Raw genomic sequence first — 25295 nt, forward strand, 5'->3', positions numbered from 1 at the left:
AAACATAAACAGAAATTCCGGCCCAGAATGGAAACTTCAAAGTAGAATATACTGGCTGTAGCATTGCTATTGGAGAAGCCAGTATTTCAACTTGGCATGTTTCCTAATTCTCTAATGACATATTGTGGTCATTTTATGATTTAGTACAGTACACATATTACATAAAGCACCTTTAAGCTCAGCCAATCATACTGACTGTTCCCAGATCGCACTTAAAGCTCAAAGGAGATCAGGGTTTTTCAGTTGGTGGTCCGAGGTTGTGGAATGGGATACCTCTTGAGATTGGATTTTATTTTTAAATAGCGTTTAAAAACTTTTTTTGTTTTCATTGGCTTTTACTACTACTTCTGTCTTTTTTATGCTTGTTTTCATTTCCTACATTTTTGGTTATTGTGTGATGTGTTTAGTTGTCTTTATATATATTTTTGAATGTACAGCACTTTTGTGCTACAGTGTAGTTTGATAAATGAGACTTGAGACTTCTATAGCCATACAGTAACATTGTAGGCATAACGGTTTAAAACGTAAGTCATTAATTACTGTAAATTTTGCCCTCTGCCGTATCCCTCAAATCTCGTTGCGTTCTTGTACATATATACATTTATTGTCGTAAATGATTGGTATTGGTCTTTTTTTATTTTATTAAGAACTTAGCCTCTGGTCACTATATATATATATATATATATATATATATATATATATATATATATATATATATATATTTATTTATTTATTTATATGAAAAAAACAGCTCAAGATTTCTGCAAAATAACCCCTTTTGTATTTTCACTAAAGAAGAAAGGTATACAGGTTTGGAATTTACATAATGTAAGTAAATGATGACATAGTTTTAATTGTTGTGAGAGCTATCCTTTTGAGAAATAATTAAGTTTTTTTTAATGTAAGGACAATTTTGTTTCAGCAATTTAGGACAATTGAAATAATTATAATATTTGACTTACATAATGTGTATGTGGAGTTAACCTTTTTTCATCTTTATTGTCCAAAAGGGTCATTGTAAATCTAAAAGACTTGATAACCATCCCTGTCGGCTCTATGAACACATTAAAGGAATTCTGCAGCCCAGCTTGTCTAAATATTTATAAAAATCGGTATGAAGACGCACCTGCGGATTTATTCACACAATGCAATGTGTGTAAGTTGGTCAAAGAGGTAAGGCATCGCTTAATGCATTCTCTTCCACTAAAAAAATGCAGATGATATATTTTTGGTAAAAGAAGCCAACATGGCTTTGTTGTTATATTGCCATGTGCTATTTTGGTACTCGCATCTGGGCTGAATTGTGTTTTGATTAATGTAACTCTTATTGAAAAGTCAATTAGTTGTAAGTTAAGAATAATGAGATGCATCTATTATTGCAAATAAAGTAAAATATAAATAAATCAGGAAGAGGGTGAAATTTGGACCTTTCTGGGAGCGCACACACCCGATGGCTAGATGGAGTGCAAGATGTCTGTCTTTACATTTGTGCACACTAACATTCAAAAGTTCAGACACACCTACTCATTCTTTATTATTGCAACTTCGAGACCATCTAATTACAGTTAAATGCTGTCTGGGTGAGAATAGTCAAGTTTAAAGCATGCTCTGTTTGTCTTTGAATTACAGATCCAGCATGAAGTGACTCATCTTGGTGTTGTACACAAGCTGTGCAGCGATGAATGCTTTGCACGCTTCCGATCCTCCAGAAACCTCTACATGAGCTACTGTGAAAACTGTGGCAACTGTACAGCATCAGGAAATTATCACCTGGTTCAGATAGAGGATAGTATTAAAAAGTTCTGCTGCACCGAATGTATCAGCACTTACAAACAGGTAAAAACTCAGCATTACGCAAATGTGACACAATGTGTGTTTAAATTGGAACTATATTTATTCATTTGCATGCTTGCTTTATTGTTTTGTCAAACATGTTGAGCCTTGGTGCTCATGTGGAAGATGCAGGTTTGGATATTTCTTGTGTTGTCTCCCAATTCCATTCCCCCTCTCACAACACCCAAAATTTCAAATTTTCTACTTTTGTGGTCATTAACTCTTTCCCTGCCAAACACGGAATTTTCCGGGTATCCGTGTTTTAGTTGGTATACGGTAAGGAAGACCCGCACGCATGTTTTGAAAGAGTACGCAACTCTTTGATCAAAGAAACAGACTGCGATCGTCTCAAACGTGAAGTGGAACACCATACTAATACTAAAGCACTTGTTTGATAAAAATGCCTTTTTCTCAGCTTTTTGTCCGAAATGTTGTTTTTGACAAAACCTACCTCTGGTCAAGTGGCAATAAAAAAAGAACAAATGAAGATAAAATAAAATCGTTTTTTTTTTTGCCTAAAAGCAGAGGCTCAGATCTTTATTTTGATAGCATCTTCATATATTCATGGAAGAAGATGTTCTGCGGGCCATTAAAGTTTAGTGAAAATCGTCAAAAACCCTGGCGGTGGCTGGCAACTTTTTTTAAAAACGTTGGCGGGGAAAGAGTTAAAAGCTTAAAATTCCCAAAAATATTATTTAAAAAGAAAAAGAAGAAGAAAATAATTTAGTCGAGTGGTTTTGTGGAGGCTTCACACTACTCTCAGTGGCATGTGCCACGCACAACTCACCACATGCCCCACAGAGAGTGAACCACATTATAGCGACCAGGAGGAGGTTACCCCATGTGACTACCCTCCCTAGCAACCGGGACAATTTGGTTGCTGTGGAGATCTGGTTGGAGTCACTCGCCCTGGATTCGAACTGGCACCTCCAGAGGTGTTAGTCAGTGTCATTACTCGCTGAGCTACCCAGGCCCCCCTCATTTTAGTGTATTAATATCGCAACGCACGTCACGTCACACCTGGTTTGGACAGATCGATTGCGTGTCGCTGGAATCTTATCGTGTCGTGTCTGGTTAGGACGAGGTGTGACAAGTAACAAATCATGGTTCATGGCTGTGATGTTATCCAAAGCCTAGAGGTGAACTCTTCGAATATGCCCTGCCTAAACTTCCTGTTTCAATAGGAAATATACTGCTCTCTTCAAGTGATGGAGTCTTTAAACCTGTTCTTACTGTCTTGCAGAAGAGTGGCAAGAGGCTTATGTGTCCTAATTGCCAAGAGATCAAAAATATGGATCAGATGGTGGATGGCACAAACATACAGGGTGTGACAGAATTCTTCTGCTCCCACAAATGTGTTTCCATGAGTCAAGCATCTCCCAGTCTGACCGGTAAATATTGCATCCGCATTTGAGGATCATGAGAAATACCCACTTTTTGATGCATTCACAAAATTAACGAAACTGATGAATCACACGAAAACATGTCTAGGTCAAAATCAGAAAGAAAATAAATATTGTGATTTTGGGATTTTCATGATTTTTTTTAAAAAAGGGCATGGAAGGGGGGGCCCTGTAGCACCCCCATTGTTACCTACAGTCACCAAAATTGGTTTATATATATATAATATATATATATATATATTAGTTCTCATCAAGCCGAACAACTTTCATAATTGTAGTTATTAACTCCGCCCAACAGGAAGTCTCTGAAATTTTAAATACTCCTCCTAGGGGATTCATGAATCTGTCACTACATTTAGACAATATTATGCCAAGACATTGAAGATGCTAAACTGTGAACAGATTTTTTATATATAGAATGGTGTTGCCATGGTGAGGCATTAAATTAATGGCGAAAAATTGGAAACAGGAAGTGTCTCATATCAACTGTGTGCAGTGTGTGATTTAGATCAAAATGTATATGTATGTTTAGTTTTGGGGGCTTATCACATGGATGTGACTATTTTGGATCACGGTCATAAATAGTCCCACCTGGCAGCAGGAAGTGTGGCTCTTACAACAGAATTTAAAATAGTCCTCTTATATTTACCCAAATTGCTTGGAAATTATTTAGAATAATCCCAAATGCATGTTTCCACCTTGCATTATTTTCCGAAAGCCACCTGGTGGAAATGGACTCATGGTGCTTGGGGCCCGTCCTCAGTGCGTGCAGCTATATTTTTTATTTATTGTCAATAAATTGTCATGACAATATCACAATGCCAAAAAACATTTATGATCCTATATACAATTTGATCTTATTTTCTATTGATTTTGGTGTGAAGACATATAATGGACAAGTTTTATGAGATTCACTCAAAGAATGTTTTACTTGTTCTGATCCATCTTGTTTCACTCTTAGGAACCTCTTTCCCATGCACAACCTGCAAGAAGATGGCTATTCCTCAGTATCACCTTGCCATTTCTGATGGATCAATCAGAAACTTCTGCTGTCTAGATTGTGTGGGCAAATTCCAGGTATTAAAATCAACACATACACAATGTTTTGTCTTCCAGTGTTCTGAATATTTTGTATTTGGGTAGTTGACATGACATTTTAGATTTTGTAGATGTGAACATTATTAAATTATTCTGTTATGTAGGAGAAAATGAATACACCTGTACCTCATAACCAGATGAATGGAAACTCTCATGGACCTCAGAGCACTTTAGCAACACGGACCCCCACTGACCATCACCTGCTTACACAAACTTCTTCAATTAGTGTGCATGGCCCAAGCCACAACCCTCCTCCACCTTTTGTACCTAGTCAAAATCCAGTTCCATCTTACGTACCTGCTCCTGGTCTGGTAAACCCCCAAGAAACCCAGCAGCAATGGCCCAGCAAGCCTCCCTCTTCCTCTGACAAGATTCGACTTGTGTGCAAGCAGTGCCAGAGTCAGTTTAGCACAAAGCCTGAGGTTTTCCAATTTAAGGTGCATCTCTGTTCAAAAGTAGTGTATTTGTGGTTTATGCAATGATTTGTACTAGTGATAGGTGAAAAGCAATTACAAAATAATTACTGTAATCTGAAGTCCTTTTTAGTCTAAAAGTAATATAACAGCTTATATAAAACATTTCTTAATCAGTTACTTATTTTCAATTATATTACAATTACATTACTGAAATAATATTAATTACATGGAATACATTGTTTTCAAAAATGTTGCACTTTATTCATATGGGATGTTCTGGAGGTTGAAGCTAGTGAAGGGAAATAAAAATAAAGTACTGTTTAATTTAAACCTATTGTGTCTTTCTCTTAGGGTCACTCAGGTTTATTCTGCTCTCGCGTGTGTTGCGACACATATAAGAGGGAAAGCAAGGTGAAAGCTGAGTGTGCATACTGCAAAGAAGAGAGGGTGATCAAAGACATCATGACGTATGAAAAGCAGCCCCGATATTTCTGCTGTGAAGGTTTGTTCAACCTCATGATTCTTGTAAATGTATTCTCTCATCGCTATTTAGTATTTCAATAAAAATCCTTCATGTAAATGACAATTTTTACATTCTTTTTTATGTATACTTCTTTTTTTTACTCTTCTTTAATAGGGTGTAAATTGCTTTTTAAGCATGACCTTACTAAACGACATGGAGGTCAATGCAGGGTTTGTGCCTACTGTCAAAACATGACCCACAAAACCATTCAGAACTTCTTTGGAGGCAAGCTGGAGGAGTTTTGCGCAGAGGAGTGCATGTCCCTCTACACAGTGCTTTTTTATGAGGTTAGAGATGGGGACTACTATTTGGGATATTACTATGGCCTCAAAAGTATTTTGACATTTAAGCCAAACTTAAAAATTTATGAATGTCATTGCATTAGATGACAAAATATCGAACAGTCTGGCATTTCAAAGGGGTGCACCGATGTATCGACCGCTGATATTTAGAGCCAATTATTGACCAAATTAAAAACCATCGGTATATTGTTTTAAGCATGAAAATGCAATGGTTTATTTATAATTAATTACCAACACACTTTGTAAAAACTCTGAATTCAAATGCACAATCCAGAAATAATGGTGAATAAAAATGCAGAAGGGTTGGCACACCTTTATTCTTTCTCGATCAATGAGGACAAACTGGCATTACATGATGTGAGTTGTGAAAGTTGCACTTACCTGTAGATGATGAGGGAAACCATCCAAAACACTTTGACTTCTGAGACATTGGTATGGTGTCCATTAAGGCTGCACGATTGATTGAGTTAAGATTAAAACAGCAATATGGTCTTGCACGATTATTAAACATTAAAAGACTGCATTTTAAAATATAGCATGCATGCACTTCAGTGCTTTAGTCTGCACTGTGTGAGTGCGAATGCGTAGTATGAAATTGTAATGTTCTATCATATACAGTACATAGCCTACTTCTTAAATGTGAGTTCTGTTGTTATGAACTGCAAAAACAGAAATGCAAAAATGTTTTAAAAGTACAAAATAGCCTTTTTACACCTCAATCATCATGCTATGATATTTAGTTATTTTAGGCTTTTTATCTTCTATTTATCTTTAATTGTGACTGGCTCTCTCTAAAACTTTGGTCCTTCATGTGTTCTACAGATCCAATCCAATGTTCAATGGAAATTATTTATTTTTGGAACAATAAAAAAGCTTTTGTACCTCTTTGTACGTTTAAAGCTTCTGTCAACATTGTTTATTTTTGCAATTATATTCAGTATTGTTAGTGTCGCAGTAAATACATACTTCAGATTTAAGTGTCCTTTTTTTGGCCACTGTTGTGGTTCTAAATGTTGCAAACATCCCTCTCTACCACCCTAAAGAGAAATGTAGTAATTAGGGCTGTCGATTTAACGCGTTAATTCAGTGCGAATAATTTTACAACAAATTACGTGTTAAAAGAAATTATGAATTAATCACATGCCCACGGACCATAAGGAAGACTCCTGAGAAATGCAAGCTTGTAGTACCACCTGATTACTCCAGAGGGCAGTAAGTCAAATTTCAGCTTTATGAGCAACGTGCAGTTTATACAGTGAAGAAAACACTTCAGTAGGCAGAACAACACAAACATGCGTTACATTCTTGCGTTCAAAACACTCGAAGGAGCACAAATGCGATATAAGGGATCTCAAGATGTGTTTAAAGATTGAGTATTAAACTATATTTAACTTGACACACTGACCTAAACATTTTATGTTTATGACACAACGCACCCGAGACGTCTGACATAGGTGTGAATTGACGGGCCCTTAAACAAGCCCTCATAATAAATTTCCAACTGATTGTCAAATTCACTTGTGTAAATGGATTGGTGTGAACTGTGTGCCAATGATTGACTTATGATCAATAATATGGTAGTAAACAATACATTGTATTCTAAAGCTGTTTTTGTATTGCCTTATCAATGATTCTGCTACAGGAATGTAAAGCATTTTAATTATCTGAATATATATATATATATATATATATATATATATATATATATATATATATATATATATATATATATATATATATATATATATATATATATATATAATTTTTAAATATTTAAAGATAACTATGTATAATTATATATTGATATAAATATGTATAATCATTACATATGGAGTTATTGTTATATGAGGGGCTTTCTCAGCAAATATTTGTATATGCGATTAATCACGATTAATTAATTAGGACACCGTGTAATTAATTTGATTAAAAATGTAATCGATTGACAGCCCTAGTAGCAATGTATTCTGAAAAGTGTTATTATGCACCTCTAATATCAGGGTAAAGAATAAGAAAAAAACTCCCTTTATTTACATTATTCCTGAATTCATTTGTCAGATGGGCAAGTGTCATGGCTGTAAGAATCAGGGGTCACTCAAGGAAAGTCTCGTCTGGGATGGAACTACACGTCACTTCTGTAATCTTTCCTGTTTACTGCTGTTCTGTTTAAAGAGCGTCGGATATCATCAGCCTGCTAGCAACGGTACATGTCATGATGTAGTTCCATGTGGAAAAATCTTTTTTTTTTTAGATACGAGTTGAAATGTCAAAAAATTTGATTGCAATGTTTGTGATACTTATTAATTTCTCTTTTGTTTTGTTCTCATGTCTAAAGGAAATCTATCTACAGCCACTACAGTTCAAGCTCCATTATCTCTTTCGAAGGACATGCCTATTATTGGTGGTGTAGTATCATTGGCCTCCACATTACCTGGAAATACTGCTCTCACAGGTATTCACATAGCATTTTGTTTTGTTGTGTTCTTGAATTAAAATATCTTGACTTGGTTACATTGAATGTTTTATGTCATTTTATTAATGCTTATTTTTGCAGGAGCTCTCCCTACCTCAAATGCCAGCTCAAAAAATATTGGGGAAGTAAGTACCGATGCACATACTTCTCAAAGTCAGTGTTGTATAAAGTACCCAATAATGTATGTAAAAATACCTAGATTTACAAAAATACTTGACCACAGAATCCCACGATTGACCAATCACAATCAAATATTCTGGCAGGTAGCAAGTTGGGATATGAAGGTGAATTGCTGATTCAGTAATTGTAATTGTATTTCTAATAGGCCAGCACACAAACAGATGCTGCGGTGCCTGCTAGTCCATATCGAAGAATGTTGAAGAACAAAGCTCTGATGTGCAGACCCATTACTGAAGAGCAAGCAGTCCAGTGTGAGCCAGAGCCTCCAGCACCTCCAAATCTGCCTGGAACAGGTCAGATTTCACACTTAAGACACCAATCACACTATACAGAACGAAATGTGTGTATTGTATTTGAACATCGCATGAATGAAATGTAATATTGCGTTTTCCTTTTTGCATCTGCAGTGATTGAAGAAAATGGAGAAAAGGTGAGGTTGGTGCCAGTGCCGGTGCCCATTCCGATGCCTGTCTACATCCCTGTGCCAATGCATCTGTACACCCAGTACACACCAGTTCCACTGGGACTACTCCTACCGGTGCGTCCGCTTGTGTCCTTTTGATGTCTTTTGAAATTATATTATGTAATGTGTATATGATGCGTTGTATGCTATAGTTTAAACTGTTTAGTTATAATGTCATCCTTTATTATTTTGTGCTTTTACCATGCAGGTGCCTGTACCTATGGTCATCCCTGGATCTCAAGACACTCCTGAACCAAAAGACACTAAATGCAGCCTTCCTGCTCAGAGCTCAGTGGAAGACGACGAGGGGGAAATGGGGAAAGTCAAGCCTGTTTTACATGGTGAATAAACATTTTTGTTACTGTTTGACACTTTGCTAAGTCCCTATCCATTCAGGACTTGCATTAGACAAGATTTTTTTTTTTTTTTACATTATAGCATTTGCTGAAGTAGTTTTGGCCAGTTACCTTTTTAAAGTCATAAAATTAAATGGCATTCACAACCTATTGTGCTTCTGTGATGGTATATACTTCTGAATGAGAAAGGATGTTCAGTGAGAGAGAAAAAAGTTGGGCCGGACATGATTTTATGCATTGATTGGATCATAAGATAGGTGGTTGAAGGAGAAGGGATGAGAGAGTCATATCAGAGGCTTATAAAAGGTTTATTTTTTGGAAGAACGTGCAATGAGACCCGTTACATTGTATTAAGTAAGTAAATGTGGTTGAATTTGATGTTTGCAATGTTTGACTTGTATTGGGATTATTGATTTGTTCAGACCAGGGCAGCACGTACAGTGGCGATCTAGAGTCAGAAGCCAGATCAACACCCTTCAGCTGGGCAGATAATGAGGATCCTGGAGCAAATGTGAAGTCATTGGTCCCATCAGCAGAACTAGAGGAGCCAGTAATTGCTCCTACCGCTCCTACCACTCCTACTACTCCTACCGCTCCTTCTGCTCCTACTGCTCCTACCACATCTTTGTCACAAGAACAGCCAGATTTGGAAGACGACTTTCCCAGAAGTATGTATTCTTGAACCCTATTCGGTAGGGATTAGTTTTCCGGACATATGTCCATAAAGTATTTATTACCGCGGACGTCTGTAATATTTACCATCAATTCACACAGAATAAGTGATGTCTGTAAAAATTGCAGACATGGGTGTTTCTACTGCATTTACACACTGTTGTCACACATAACTGACCTATTAGAAAATGTATACTGTGCTGAATAATTATGCAGGAAATATTAAACATAAGCATATACTGTATTTGTACTTATTAGAAGAAATTGTTTGGAATATCTGGCTAAATGCAAAGGAATTGGTGACATTAACAAGCCTGTAATCTTGTATTACACTTCTGAATTAAAAATATGGACAATCCTTTCACATTATGTTCATTTATGTGCCAAAACAATTTCCCGCACTCACGCAAATCATAATAAAAAACTGCTCGTTTCTCTTTTGCATGGGTAAATAAACACTCGTCAGCATAAAATGATTGAGATAAACTTGCATCAGTCCAAATGATACAGCCAGTGTTATCTGATGTTATGAAGCACATCTTACGTTTTCTGGTATCCAACATCCAGTTCAGACACTTTGCACTGGATTATTATTACCAGGAGTTATGTTTACTGGGTATTTTAAAGTTGGTAAAACATGCTGTAATCTTTACCGGTGCTGGAACTTGCAGTCCGGAAAAAGTCTTATTCGCACTGGATTCAAATTACTGAGAAGCTCTGGTAATTATTACATTACCCCACATTCCCATATCAAACTAATCCTGTCCGAATAGAGCTTTAGATACAAAAAAAATGTTGTCGTGGTACCATAAATATATTAAATGGTATTAGATACCTTTGTAATTTGATATAAACAATGATACCCAATGATTACCATATTCATATTCAATGGTATTATCATGGTCCAAAAACAATCAGGGTTCTCATGGCTATGGAAAACCAGTAAATATTAGGGAATTTTAAAATTACGATTTCCAGTCCTAGAAGAGTTATAGAAATTCCTAACATTTTTAAAACGCTTGGAAATTTTTATAATGAAAAAAACAAAACATATATATATATATATATAAATATGTATATTTCTTGTAATATATTTTAGAGCTGATCTAGAAAAATTATATTCGCTATAGAAATTTCCATGACTTTTCCATGCATAAGAACAAAATTTGTGAATGAAATATAAAATAATTTTTATCAAATGACTTATCCAGTAATCATGAACAACTAGATATTTTTTTGGAACAAATTAAAAATGTATTGTTCAAAGGGTGTGGGAACCCTGAACATAACTTTAGTATTGTGCATGTCCTTAAAAACATTGTATATCAAATCTATTGACCATAAATAGCCAGTTAGTGGCATTGTAATATGTTAAAATCCCCCCAATGTTTAACACAACACATGTCATTTCACAGTATCAACTGACCTTGGTGCATCTAAGGAGAACAGACTGGTATTGACACTGAAGCGACACAAGAAAGGCCACCCTCCCAGGAAAAGGGTATGTAACAAATGAGTATCAAGAATCAGATTCATGGCTTATTACAAACTTGGTTCATTTATCGTGAGAGACTGAGAATGAGCCCAACACTTTTCACAGTTTGGATGATTGAAGAGTGTGTTTTTGGTTTCTGACTTTAAGATCAAAGATAAAGAGGGAAGTGTTTTCATAGTGTCCATTTTAATGTCAAACCTCAACAATAAGTTGATTTATTTTTAAAAGCCCTTTTAATGGTCTCAAGGATTTTATAAATGGCCGTAAAAACTCACGAGACTTTGACGTAAACTGGTGTTCTCTACGCTTTTTGGGGGGGGGGTCAAGAAAGCAAATTTTATTACAAAAGATTGTTAAGTTTAAATAAAAAGATTGAATGTTCAAAATTGTTAAACGTTCCCAAACCTACACTGTATCATCTATTGCATTGGTTTATAATGGTTGTTTACTGTTTTGAAAGTTTAATTATATACACAAAACAGAGAACAATTGTTTATGCATGACAGATTTAGATATCAAAATTGTTTTATTCATTTGACAGTGACAAATCACAAGGCTTTTATGCTTTGGATTGAAATTGGTTTATTTATCAATGTTTTGTTCTACATACAAAAGATGGAAAGTTCTAAGGAACCCAATCTGAGTGCTATCACGTATTGGATTATACAAGAACTGTTGCAATTAAATGTTTTGTTTATGGTTGGAGATGAAAAAAAATTAATTGCTGTAGTGGAGAACTGGACGAATTAATGTGCACATTATGAAATTCAAAATGTCTTTATGATTGCTGGAAATAAGCTTTATTCTACATGCCGTATTGACTTTAAGACAATTTAAAAGGTCTTATGTGATGGTGACTAAGTTTATCAATCTTTTTGATGGTGGAAATTTATATTCTGGTCTGGTCTCTTATAGTAATCTAAACAAATGAAAAAGTATTTAACTTAAGCTAGGATTGGCACAAGTCCACTATTAAACATAGACAGGTGTAAATGTCATTTTCCATCATCCTCTGCAGGCTGCTAAAGTTTTTAAATGAGACTTTTTGTCTTTAAATGATTTCTTTGTGGTTTCTATGATTTTGTGTACCTGCAGCCAGTGTTTAAACAACATGAATCCTGTGCTCCTTACCAGTGAGTCTATGCTAGGTTATTGACAGAAATTAAAAACTCTCTTTTGATTAAAGTCTGAAACACTGGCTCCAATTTCTGTATGAGCTGAGCATCAGGTTCATATTGTCAATCATTTTGTATTCTTATATCTGAGCATTTGATACCTGATGTGTAGAAATTGGCAGGAAAAAAAAACAAAAAAAAAAACAGATAAATGCAATTACCTGAGAGAATTGGGGAAATTTGTGTTTGCTACAGTTAATGTTAAGGTAAAGGTTGCAAAATTGTTGGGTGCCTGGATAGCTTAGGGAGTAAAGACGTTGACTACCACCCCTGGAGTCACTATTTCGAATCCAAGGTGGTCTTTGTGGTTGTTATAGCGTGAAGCCTCCACACGCGCTATGTCTCCTTGGTAACACACTCAGCAAGCCACATGAAAAGATGCGCGGATTGACTGGCTCAGATGCGGAGGCAACTGAGATTTGTCCACTGCCACCCGAATTGAGGCGAGTCACTGCACCACGAGGACTTAGAGCGCATTGGGAATTGGGCATTTCAAATTGGGAGAAAATGGGAGGGGAAAAAAGGTTGCAAAATTGATGTTTGGTGAGTTTGAGTATTCAAACCAATCCAAGGCACTATCCCATATGACAAGCCACTGCAATTGTGTTTTGCTAATAATTCATAGTCTGCCACTGAAGTCAAGAATTTGTCAAACTCATCAAAACAAACTGGACTTTCTCTGAAAGAAATTGCCTTCGGAATACTAACCCAGAGAAGTGTTTCAATACTGGATTGTCTTCAGCCTCTCCGCAAAATCTGGCTAAAATTTTTCCCCGATTGTAATCTTTTTCCTCAACAAAGCTGCAGATTTCTATACCTCTTTTAAGTTTTGAAAACATTGGCAACAACGAGTATGAATTGGACACGTGTATGCCAAATGGATCACAACTTCAATCAACTGAGAATGAAACGTCCTCATACAAAGGTTGTAGAAAGACCAATAAACACAGTTTTCTCAAATCCAACCAGATCTCAAGAAGAGGTCCAGATGTCTCCGGTCCAAAGTCCATTCTTCATAGCAAGTTAATTGTGGACAAAGCAATTAAAATGTATTTTTCAATGAGGTTGAAAGAAGGACTTACTTTACTTCATCAGCTCTGCACAAATTATGACTGATGGACAAGCATTCCAAATGGTTTACTTCTCAATGAGGACATGATCAAAGCAGGCTGAACAGGAATAATGCAGGGACTGTCGGGAATGATTCTTGTATTGGCATTGCAAATGATTACCCAAGATTTGTCCAAAAATATATATACACTTGAAAATTCTTCAAAATTTTACTCTGATACACGAACAAAACATATTGTACTCCAGAAAAAAACAGGCGATTGTGAATTGTGGAGTTGGGGGCAATTAGGAAAGTTCCCAAAGAAGACTGTCTACCTTGTGGTTTGTGTAAAAGGCTGAGGCTTTTAAGAAAAGAACATGACATATCAAGAATTTTGTACACAACACCATATAGTGACATAAAAGCTGACTGAATCCAGGCCAGATGGGGACAGAAGAAGCTGAAAGTGATGGTAATGATGATGGAGGAGCGGTTGCCATGGAGGCTGCTGCAGTTGAAGAAAGACGCCATAAAAGGAAATTAATGTGTTGGGTGGGAATGGATGCTTAAAGGCATCTTTGCCAAATGCTTTTCTTTTTTGTTCAGAACTAATGCCTAGTTTGCCAAAATCAAATGTTATTACTTAGCTTTCTACTTGCACTAAGTGTCATAACATTTTACAGTGCATAATTCAGACATTTGTGTCAATATTATAATTTGCTCAAGAATAATTTCTTTGTCCTTTTTTATTTATTTGATTAATTATGTATCCTTCATTTTGTTGTTGTTGTTGTAAGAGATGCACTTATACTATTCGGTAGTACTCATATAGGGCCGATACTGGGAGTAAATCCTATTTGTGTACATCGGCAAATAGAATGGCATGCGTATACAAACACAAAACTAGTCATATTGGTACTGAGTATTGGCCGATACCTAAAACTAGGTACTTGATAGGGTACAACGGGGCTAAAGACACACATTTCTGGTCACAGAATGCAGCAAATTCAGGGAGGAAATATTTATTTTTATGGAATATTGATGGAGCAAGATCATTTGTGTGAAATAAGAACTGAAAATAGTTTTGAATTAAAATTATAATTTTTTTTAACTTGGGGTAAAAGGCCCACAGACTTGGGTAAATGGCCACTAGGGGGGTTATAGTGATATAATGTAGAAATAGTTGCAATAGTTATAGTGCAACATTTGTCAACTAATGTAAATAATTTTGAGAAAGCAAGATGCTTTCACTAGTTAAGATAAGCTTACTGGGAATAACTAATACAGAAAAGGGTGCAGTATTTCCTGTTAATTTCAATCACATTTGGCATTTTATAACATCTTAAGTATTCTGGAAACAAATTAATCTCTAGTGTCATTGGATGAGTCAATGTGAGCCCACTTTGAAAATTTTTCAGTAATCAATAATAACTAGAAAAGTTGTTCACACTTTAAAAAACAATGTCTGTTTGGGGGATCTTTTTACCCCAAATATCATCCTTTGCATTATTGCATTTACATTATAATGCATTAGTTCAAGTCTATCTTGTTTTCTAAACATTGGCTCTTCTTTTGCTTTTTCTGTCTTGGTTGAATAAATGACAAAGTGAAAAGATTTGTGCTTGGGTGTGGTTTTATAACAAGTAAATTAAGCCACATCCACAGTAAAATATTGATTTTCCTTCGTTTATACTTTACTATCATCAGCTTTCAAACACAATTTTCCTCCTCGAAAACGCCCTCTATAACCACATACTTTTGAAAACAACGAAAAAGAGTTTTCAAATGAAAACGGATATGTGTGGAAGTGGCCTTAAACGTTCACTCTACAGTTTATCAGCGTCTTCTCAGATCTAATTTCAGATATTGTGTACATATAGCGCAATATTGGCTTGATTAATGGCATGAGTTTAGTGTGGGACTATGTGTTTGTCAAACCAATAGCAGATGGGGGAATGTTAGGGAACATATGTTTGACAACAGTCATTATTTTTGCAATTAAAGAAATTACACAATCCCGCTTTAATGTCTTGGGCTTCACTTGTATAGTAACGGAAATTGTGTTTGTGTGTCTCACAGGGACGTAAGCGATCTGGAACAGATGTATCTGGCTGTGTTTGGCTCAGTACCTCCAGCTCAAAGCTAAACCAAATGTACGGAGTTGAAGCCTGGACCAACTGGGTGCAGAAGAGAACTGGACAAACAGACAGTGAAGAGGACCAAGAGTCCTGTAAGTTCACACATTTGGGTCAGAACATGCAATCCTGTGTCCTTGACTCACACGGTATGAGACTAATGTGTCATTAGTAAAGGTCGCTCTCACTGTTAATATTGCACTGACCCACTATGTGTCTTAGCAGCTTTCTCTTCTCCCACTGTGTGTTCTTCAGCAAGCCTCATGACTCTGAAGAAGGATGTGTTGCAGTGCAGCTCTGCAGAGCTAAGTTACGGTCTGTGTCGTTTCATCAAAGAAGTCTGCAGGCCAAACGGCGAAGCTTACGAACCCGATAGCATCTACTACCTGTGCCTGGGCATTCAGCAGGTTTAAAAATAAATAACTCTTCCTTAAATCAAGTCTGATTCTTTTGTTAATTGTCTGGTTTTATATTATATAAAATGTATTCCTCTCAGAAAAGTTGTATTTTAAATGCCATCCTCTTTAAAGCACCATCACTACAGCCATACACATGCATTTGGACATCTTTGATCGTTTGGTCATATTTTGCGCTGTTTATTGATTGCATGTCAAGTGCAAAATAGTCCAACTTGTAAAATGCCGTTCCAGCTCTATTCCTTTGTGCTCTATCAAGTGGTCTTTGAAAGCAAAAATGCATTTGACATAAATGTCACCTAAGAAATTCATTCGATTGGGGTCCGATGATCCTTAAACCATCCACACTGAATGTGTTTTGTGTCCATCTGCACTTTTTCTCAGTTGTTTTTCTATGTAAACATGCAGTAGATGGACGTCTTTAACTGTTAGACGCTGCATCCTGCTGTTATTTAAGCATCTCATGCAGGAGTGACGTGTTTTAAAAATGTTTATGTTGTGTCAAGTTATAAAAAACTTTTTAAAATGGATCTAGAGACAACGGCGTTCTGTTCTAATTTTCTAGCTTTTTTTCTGGACATCCACAGTAATCCATTTTCATTTCCTAATGTCAACATTTTCCAAAGTATGCAGTAATGGAGAGTGTTTCTGAAACAGTTTTAGTGTGGATGAGAGGCATAAATGTAGCAAAATGAATGTGTTTTTAAAACGGGTTGATGTGGACGTTAGAACGCTTAAAGGAATAATTCACCTAAAAATTTCAATTTATGTCATCCCAGATATTTCACTTTCTTTCTTCTGCAGAACACAGATATTTTTAGAAGAATATCTTCACTCTATAGGTACATACAATTTAAGTCAACAGGGACCAACATTTTGAAGGTCCAAAAAGCAGCATTAAAGTAATCCATGAAACTCCAGTGGTTAAATCCATGTCTTCAGAAGTGATAGGATAGATGTGGATGAGAAACAGATTCATTTTTTTAAACTATAAATCTCAGCCCTCCTGTGCGTTCTGCTATCCTAAGAGTTCTCCTTTTGTTTTTGCTGATTTGCATTCTTTGTGCATATTGACACTTACTTATCAGGTAGGAGCTTAAATATTGATCTGTTTCTCACACACACCTATCATATTGCTTCTAAAGACATGGATTTAACCACAGAATTGCATGGATTACTCTTATGCTGCCTTTATGTGCTTTTTTTTTTTAGCTTCAAAGTTTTGGACCCTGTTTACCTACAGAGCTGAAGTATTGTTTTAAAAATCTTTGCTTGTATTCAGCAGAAGAAAGTCAGTCATACACATCTGGAATGGCATATGGGTGAGTAAATACTGAGAGTTTTCATTTTGGGGTGAATTATCCCCAAGTCAATTTTGAACATATGTAGTTTTGCGCGTGCCTAACCCAAAGTGCCTTGCCTACTTTGCGTTCCAGAAACAGCACATTTGTGTACCTATGCCTCTGAAAAATGTTATTGTTACCTGTACCTTAAAGTTTGGTTCTTTAAATTTAGTGTTCATTTGTTTATTTCAGTATTTACATTGGTTTCTCATGCTGTCTTCGTTCACTTTTTAGTGCCTGCTTGAAAATGGGCGTCTTGAGAATATCTTCACAGATTCCCTCTATAATCAGTTCATCACTGAGATCACCACTCTGCTGAAAGGCTGGGGAAATACTTTGCCACCTGGGGGTAAATATCCTTTATAAAACCCACCTGTTATGTCTTCATTTGACACCCTTTTAAAAAAGTAATTAAACACATTCTGTCATTTACTCACCTCCCTTTCCCACATTCCTTTTAAGGTGACCATGAATGACCATGAGTCGTCTGTTTTTTGTTTTACTCAGGGCATATACACTCACGGGTTGAGGAGGAGTACCTTTGGGAATGCAAGCAATTGGGGGCCCTATCTCCTATTGTTCTGCTCAACACACTGCTGTTTTTTGGAGCTAAACTGCTCAATCTCCAAACGGTTGAGGATCATCAACGCCTTGCATTCTCTAAAGTCACCAACTGCACAAGAATGACCAAAAAGGGCAAGACCTCTTATCTTAAGTTCAAACTACATAGCAAGGAAGAAGGCATTGAAAAGAGAGGTAAGTGGACGCTTGTGTTTTAGGTTATTACACTAACTGTACAGAGCTCCTAGTCATTTGAGCATACATCTGAGCTCATAATAATTTTCCCATAACTTTTTTTGCTGTTGAAAATCCAGCACCGGTTGGTAAAAGGAAGCGAGAAGAAGAGACAGTGGATGAGGAATTTATGGAGATGCTTGAGAACTCCAAGAACCCCTTACGCTGTCCCGTTCGACTGTACGAGTTCTATCTCTCTAAATGGTGAGTAGAAATCAGGCAATGACATGGAAACCAAACCAGGAAGCAATTTTATTTTGAAGACCTCATAAATAAAAAATTGGAGTTTTCTGGCTTTTTGTCCACATCTATTCGCTTTGGACGTATCTAAATGGTAGTGAACGCCTAAAAGTTGACAAAATTGGCAAAACAGACAAAATATTTATGACTCATCTTGCACACAACAGATTTTTGTCCAATCAAATGGTTTCTAGAGTGAGACTGTCCCTCCCCCTATTACTACCTGCAACCAACTTGCAAATTGTATATAATGGCTTGTAGCTTCTTTTTTTTATTATCAAAATTCTGAAAAACGGGAAAGAAAACAAGCTATTTCATGGGGTCTTTATTCAGTTCTGGGTGGGATTTATTCTTTGTAAAATTTTGTTTTTATGAGTGTATTTGAATTAGAATTTAAATTAAGATGAATATTCATGAGTGATGCCACTAAGTGCCTTATACGTGCTTCATTCAGATTGCTCTTTTTGGAAAAAAGTCTCTTATTTAGAATTTTTGCTGGCACTGTTAGTATTCGACATCAGTGAGACATGTAATGTTCCTTCTTTTTTTACATCCACAGCTCAAACTCCGTCAAACAGCGTCAAGATCTGTTCTACCTTCAGCCTGAGAGTTCCTGCCACCCCAGCAGCCCTGTGTGGTACTCAGCCGAGCCATTGGACAGTTCCATGATGGAGAGCATGCTCACACGCATCATAGCCGTACGGGACATTCACCTGGACTCTAAGCTGCAAAAGTCCCAGGACTCATCAGATGAAGAGAGTTCTTAATGAGAACCAAAAAAAACTGCTCATTAGAAGGGGACATTGCTTTTAAAAAGATAACGAATCATGGATCTCCCCAGAACTCAAAAGTAGCAAAGTACCAATCATGAGACTGAACTTAAAAGGAGCAAAACAAACACCGGAAAGCCAATCATGAGACATTTAAAGACATCTACTTTTATTCTAATGAAATGGGAGGCAAGAGCAACTTATGACTTTTTAATTTGAAACCATTACTGTTGTAGACTCCCTCTTCCACATGTGGACACACTCACCAGACATTCCTCGAGTCATCATGTCATGAATGTTAAAGACCAATTTAAGAGGAAAAATGTTTGGTTTTTATTTCGATTGCATCACAGTAGACACGTTGCAGTAGACGTTGTTACTCTGTATACTCTGAATTATATAGCGTAATCTTTTTATGTTAAAACATTCTTCTTTGTCATTGTTGGTGTCCTTTGGAAATATATTTGAATTCTCAGACATATGACTGGTTTACTTCTGGTTAGATATATAAACATTGCCCTTAATCTTAAAGGGATTGTTCACCCAAAAATGACAATTCTTTCATCATTTACTCACCCACATGTCATTCCAAATACATGTGACTTTCTTATGCAAAACACAAAAGATGTTTTAATAAATATCTCATCCGTCTATTTAATACAACGGGAGTGGGTGGTGCCTCACTTTAAAGATTAAAAACGTACCCAGAAATATTATAAAGTGATTCATGTGACTCGTGCATCATTTTTCAAAAGTCTTCTAAATGCGTACAGTGGCTTTTGGTGAAAAACAACCTGAAATTTAAGTCATTTTTGTAAAAATCTTGACATCTATTGCACATTCATAAATGCTATGAGATAAGGTAATTCACAGTGGCTCACGTGTTCATTTAAGTAATGGGATTGTTTTTAGTTGTAGAGAAGAAACTCATTTTTGTGTGAACTATTCCTTCAACATGTTTTCTGTTCTGCCGCCTGATACAGTTGGACACAGCAGTCGCATAGGAACTGCTACTAGCAACCGACCCCCACAGTTCAAGTCAACATGAAACAGGCAGAATATTAAATGAGAAAAATGTAGAGCGAGACTTGGTTTTATTTATTGCGAATGGATTGAATTGTAAAGAGAGTTCTCTATTTGATGGGTTGTTGGAGAGGAGCGGTGGAAATATAAGAGGGCTTGATAACTATTACATTTTGATGAAAGATTACTAAGACCATTTTTTTCTTTGGAATAATTTGCACCAATAAATCCTATTTAGAAAGTAAATAGAGTCCATTTTGATTTTCATGTTGACTTGCTCATATGTTCATTTTAAATCATTCTTGTCCCAATAATCAAGACCTTGTCTGGCCACCTTAATTAGATGACATCGTCTCTAGACAATAAGAATGAATGCAATATTTATTAATCTGATACATTCCTGGAGTCAAAATGTCGTGTCTCAGTCAATAGAGGGCAGTCCTGCTTTGTTAGTTCAAGTGAAAGGACCTTGACAAGGCAACATTGAGGAATCAACTAAGCAATGTTTAGCCACATGATTATGCTGATATTTGCACAGATAGATGCAGCGCCAGCCTACGATGTAAAGCCAATTGTCATTCGCTGCCATGGTAACGGAGACAAGAGCTGTTGCTTGTGCTTCACACTGGATTCTGAATGTGCTACTGCTGTCGAGATCATTGCAATTCAGATATGAAAAGCACTTATATACATCAGCCTTCAGGAATTATTGTCTAACATAATGACAATGTCCCACATCAGGACCCCTTATTTAGTCTGCAGTGATTTTCAGCATTGCAAAGCTAATGTAGGGGAGAAAAAACATTTAAGAGAGCAAGCTGGACTATTTGTATCTACAGTTGGTGAAGGGCAAACATTTGACTGATCTCAACATCTCCCACCATTGTTTTTGCATGTGCAATTGGTCCTGATGGATTGAAAGATAGCACATCTAATGGACTGATCAAGTTTATATTGCATGTTCAAAAGTGTGTAGGCGTTCTCTGGGCAGATGAGGTGTGATTCGAGAGGGTTTGAGAATAAGAAGTGTGTGTGGGAGAGAGAGACAGAGAGAAGTACAACAAAGACAGACAATCTGGCAGTACATTACTGGTTCCATCTAGTTTTATTCACAATCATAAACAATGACATTAATGTCAAATGTGCTTTTGGCCCAATAATGTGCTACTTGTTTAATTTAAATGAGCTCTTTTTACAAACCAATATGACAAGGATATTTGTAAATGGAGATGGTGTCTGATGAAAATCTAACCAATGTAATTAGAGGTCAAATCAAATTGAGAGAAAAAAGGCTGAAATAAAATGAGGCAAAAAAGGCCAAAGCTTCTGATAAATGATAAAGCCCTGAAGCAGCCTCAAAATTCAGGGGAGGGAGAGCTGAGAGAGTGATAGTAAGGGAGAGGAGAGAGAGAGAGAGAGCTGCCGTTGGTGCTGAAATAAGAGTCTATTTATCAAACCAATAGTGTTCCTCTTTGAGGAAGGACAAGACTCCGAGAGCTGACAGATAATGACGGAAGACAGATTGGATGCTTGGATTCCTGGACACTTTTCACACCTGGACTACCAGGATGCAAGGGACTTGGACTGTCCATCTGTCATGCCTGCAGTGCTATGATTGCTAGAGTTACGTCAGTGCTTACTAACACGAAGAAGCAATCCAAAGAGACCATGGAGAAGTGTGTTTTAATAAGGAAGAAGAGTGAGTTTTTTCATTTTAAGCTGTTCATTTTTAAAGTGTAACATCTTGTCTCAAGGGCATGAGAGTTAGAATTTTGGAACAAACTGAGGAGATATTGTTTTTTATGTCCATTTTTAAAGGAAAGCTACTACTTGCAAGGCTGTTTATTGCCTACTGACTCGTAAAGTTGATTCCTTTGCTGTTGCTGTTGAGAAATACACATTGGAAGAAGGCATGTTTTATTTTTAAATGTTTTTAATCTCCAGTGGAGATACGGATGCATTTTTTAAAACATATTCATCTAACTGCTTTTCATCATCAGAAGACCAGTTTTAAGAAACTTTTTCAGTTTTTATGTAAAAACAAAAAAACATCTGTGTTCAATAATTGCCAAGAAGACAGGTACACATGCTCTGGCAACGTCACACGATCGACTTCTGAAGGGTTGAGTTAAAGTCTTTTAGGAAGCCATTGTTAAAAAGTGATAAAATGGGAAAGCCATTAAGTCGTCCAGGCTGCTTACGACAGAGCCCTTGTTGTTCGAAGAAAGGAGATGAAAGAGAGGGCTACAACGAAGATGGGTACATCCCTCAACGCTCCATCTATGACACAATGTGCATCAATGAACAGATCGACCACAGTTCTGCTCACAGCACTCTGGGTTCGAGGAGGGGTCGAGAAACTGACTTCTCCAGTAATGGCTCTCTGGGAGCAGGGGGAGATATGTTTGACACAAGGTCTTCTGTGCTGGTCAGCAGTGGCAGAAAATTGGATGAGAGGTTAATTTTTGACTCTTTAAAACTGGCAAATGATGAGCTGAGAAGGTCACCAAGAGGGTTTGTGAGGTCAGCGTCCCCCAGCATGTCCTGCAGCTCTGCTCCAAGTGGATCCATGAACAAACGGCAGCAGCTCCAGGACAGCGGCAAAAAGGACAATCTCTGCCGCCACTCATGGAAAGTCCTGGCTCCGCCAAAGTACCCAGAAGCATTGGAACTCTCCCCAGGGGAAAATAACTATTTGAACCCAGGTGTTGCTTTCTTTCCAAACAGCATGACCTCCCCACATATCTCACCCTTCTCTGGATCACCTTTCTCTACTGGCACTCATACACCTTCTGTGTTCTTTTCTCCTTCACCCTTTCCCTACCATCAGCAATTCCAGAGACAGTCTTTACCCACCCAACCTTCTTCACCAAGACCACCTTTGTCAGAATTATCAGTTAGTTCCCTTATGTGCGGTCAAGCTGCCCAAGACCAGGACATGAAGGATGATGGGAGCAGGCCAAAAGATCATCTGTTTCTGACTTTTAAACCAAAGAACATTGAGCCCGAGAGAGAACAGCCATCCACCACCCCAGAACCTGAAAATGACACTACACCCCTTCTTCGCTCCCAAATATCAAAAAGGCCTGCTACTGTTTCCCCTACTCCAATGGAGTCCACCTGGCCACGGCGGCTGATTGGAAGGAGGAGGACAGTAAGACAAGGTGGTGCAGATCACAACCTACCAATTCTCCCTCCATTACCCTCTCTGCTAATACGGAGTGTTTCAGACAAAAAGACTATCCCTCATCTTTCACCATTCCCTGAACATCAAGGCAATGTAGATGGACAGCTTGGAAAATCTTCATTAACTAGAGAATTGAAGGAGTGCTCACTTCAGGAATGGAAGATCTTGCGTGAGCAAGAGGAACGTAAAGCTGAAGCATCAAAAAATGAGAAAATTATGGTAGAAGCTTTAGAAGGGGAGAGCAAAATTATTCTTGTACAGGAGAATACTGAGCCAGGCATTGATGAAAATACCAATCCTGAATGTGAGGAGGAGAATTGGGAGGCTGTGTTGGAGATGGTTAACACACTTTGGGATGAGACGTGGTGCGATTCACAAAATGCTGGTTCTCTAAGGCGCTGGCCTCTTTTACATCCTCCATCAGGGTTTGGAGGTTCACAAGCTCCATCTGGCACAAGCTCCGAACTGGATGCTGAAGATCTCTTGGAGATTGAGAGAATGAACAGAGAGGTTGTGGAAAGCCAAGATGATGAAGAACCACTATTTCAGTCCAATTTGCAAACATGTGAAAGAAAGAACATTGTTGTGACTCAGCCAGGAGGCCACAAGCTTGCCATAGCCACGATTCCAACCAGCTTAGATTTTGCCACCATCGATGCTCAAATGGGAAACAAATATAGCCAGAGTGAGTCGCCATACTCTAATCTGACGCTGGAGTCTGAATCAAGTGGTGTCTATATGTCAAATCCCAGTCAAACCAGTAGAGAGGACATCACCTCTGATAATGACAGACCTATGTCAGATGTAGATCTTGGAAGTATTTCATCCATTAGTCAAGGGGAAGAGAGCACAGACATTCAGAGAAAGTATGGGACATGCTCCCCAGTCCCAAAGGCAAATAAATTGACAATTTTGGACAAAAAAGAACCCTCTAGAATGAGATCTAACACCATAGAGCTAGTAAGGCAATCATTTTTTAAAGAGATTACAACCAAAGCTGCAGAAATGCAAGAACGCTTGAAAGCTGTGGACAAAGAATCTCTAACCCAAGAGATTCATAACACTGTGAACACATCAAAGACTGATGTGCCTTTACCACTGTCTCCCTCTAAACATGAAGTTAAAAAGACTGTATTAGGCAAGAGTGACATGGATCCATTTGTTGCCACTGATAGTTTTGTCTACCTGGCAGTATCATTGCCCCTATCCACACAGGAAGGTGTGACTAAAACTGCACTGGAGGAGCCATCACCTCCTACATCCTTTACCAAACCTTGCCGTTACCCTGATGAATGTGACTTCCTGTCTACTGACAGTTTTGTTTACCTGGCTGCACCTGATTGCCACTTGCTGGTCACAGAGGGCCATTCCGTATATGGTGACTCAAAAGATTCTGATTCGGAGGACAGTGGTTCTAAGGCAGATTTTGTTCTGGGCTCTGCTGTTGGTCGAGATAGTGACTGGGACTCGGACCTGACTGATTCTGAACCTGAGCCAAACTCTTCCAAGTCTGCGTGGGACTACTGGAAGGACCTAGAGCAGGGGGTGCTGCAGAAGCTATTCGGTGAGGACCAATCAGATACAGACAAACTGCTCCATGGCAACCAAGCTCAGCAGATTTCCTGCCAGCGTGGGGAGTTGGCTGCTATTGTTGTACAGGAGAGAGCAGAGCTGGAAGAGGTGTCCTAACAGTGTACACAGGGGGGAGTGAAGCACACTGAGGTGAAGTCTGAAATTCTAACACTTATTACCGCACTAGCAAACTTATTATATTAATGCCCAGTAAATAATTCTTAACATCATATACAGGTATTTGTTTTTCTTTCTCGTTATTGAAAAACGTAAATATTATTTCCAAGTAGTAACTCCAGCATCCGCTAATCATCTAGGAATTCACAATAAAATTGGGATTTTTCTTAATGGTTTTTTCTAAATTTCTGAAGCACACT

The 25295-nt window shown here is 37.5% G+C and overlaps 1 protein-coding gene across 8 annotated transcripts in view; it reads left to right on the forward strand.

Annotated features, from left to right (window-relative positions):
- LOC127657189 (zinc finger MYM-type protein 4-like) overlaps nt 1–20377 on the forward strand; it is a 40463-nt gene extending 20086 nt beyond the window's left edge. For all 8 annotated transcript variants that reach the window (XM_052145872.1, XM_052145877.1, XM_052145871.1 and 5 more), the window contains 21 exons: nt 1011–1173; nt 1630–1836; nt 3077–3224; nt 4198–4313; nt 4439–4771; nt 5102–5252; nt 5388–5560; nt 7631–7775; nt 7908–8024; nt 8127–8170; nt 8371–8518; nt 8633–8763; nt 8897–9029; nt 9467–9712; nt 11132–11217; nt 15517–15667; nt 15828–15979; nt 17566–17680; nt 17839–18087; nt 18207–18330; nt 18926–20377. In XM_052145872.1, the coding sequence (XP_052001832.1) occupies nt 1011–1173; nt 1630–1836; nt 3077–3224; nt 4198–4313; nt 4439–4771; nt 5102–5252; nt 5388–5560; nt 7631–7775; nt 7908–8024; nt 8127–8170; nt 8371–8518; nt 8633–8763; nt 8897–9029; nt 9467–9712; nt 11132–11217; nt 15517–15667; nt 15828–15979; nt 17566–17680; nt 17839–18087; nt 18207–18330; nt 18926–19133 (3340 nt within the window). In that variant the 3' untranslated portion in view covers nt 19134–20377. The remainder of the gene's footprint in view (nt 1–1010; nt 1174–1629; nt 1837–3076; nt 3225–4197; nt 4314–4438; nt 4772–5101; nt 5253–5387; nt 5561–7630; nt 7776–7907; nt 8025–8126; nt 8171–8370; nt 8519–8632; nt 8764–8896; nt 9030–9466; nt 9713–11131; nt 11218–15516; nt 15668–15827; nt 15980–17565; nt 17681–17838; nt 18088–18206; nt 18331–18925) is intronic.
- The last annotated feature ends 4918 nt before the right edge of the window (nt 20378–25295 follow it).

This window comes from Xyrauchen texanus, chromosome 16 (assembly GCF_025860055.1).
Source record: "Xyrauchen texanus isolate HMW12.3.18 chromosome 16, RBS_HiC_50CHRs, whole genome shotgun sequence".
In the NCBI taxonomy this organism is placed as follows: Eukaryota; Metazoa; Chordata; class Actinopteri; order Cypriniformes; family Catostomidae; genus Xyrauchen; species Xyrauchen texanus.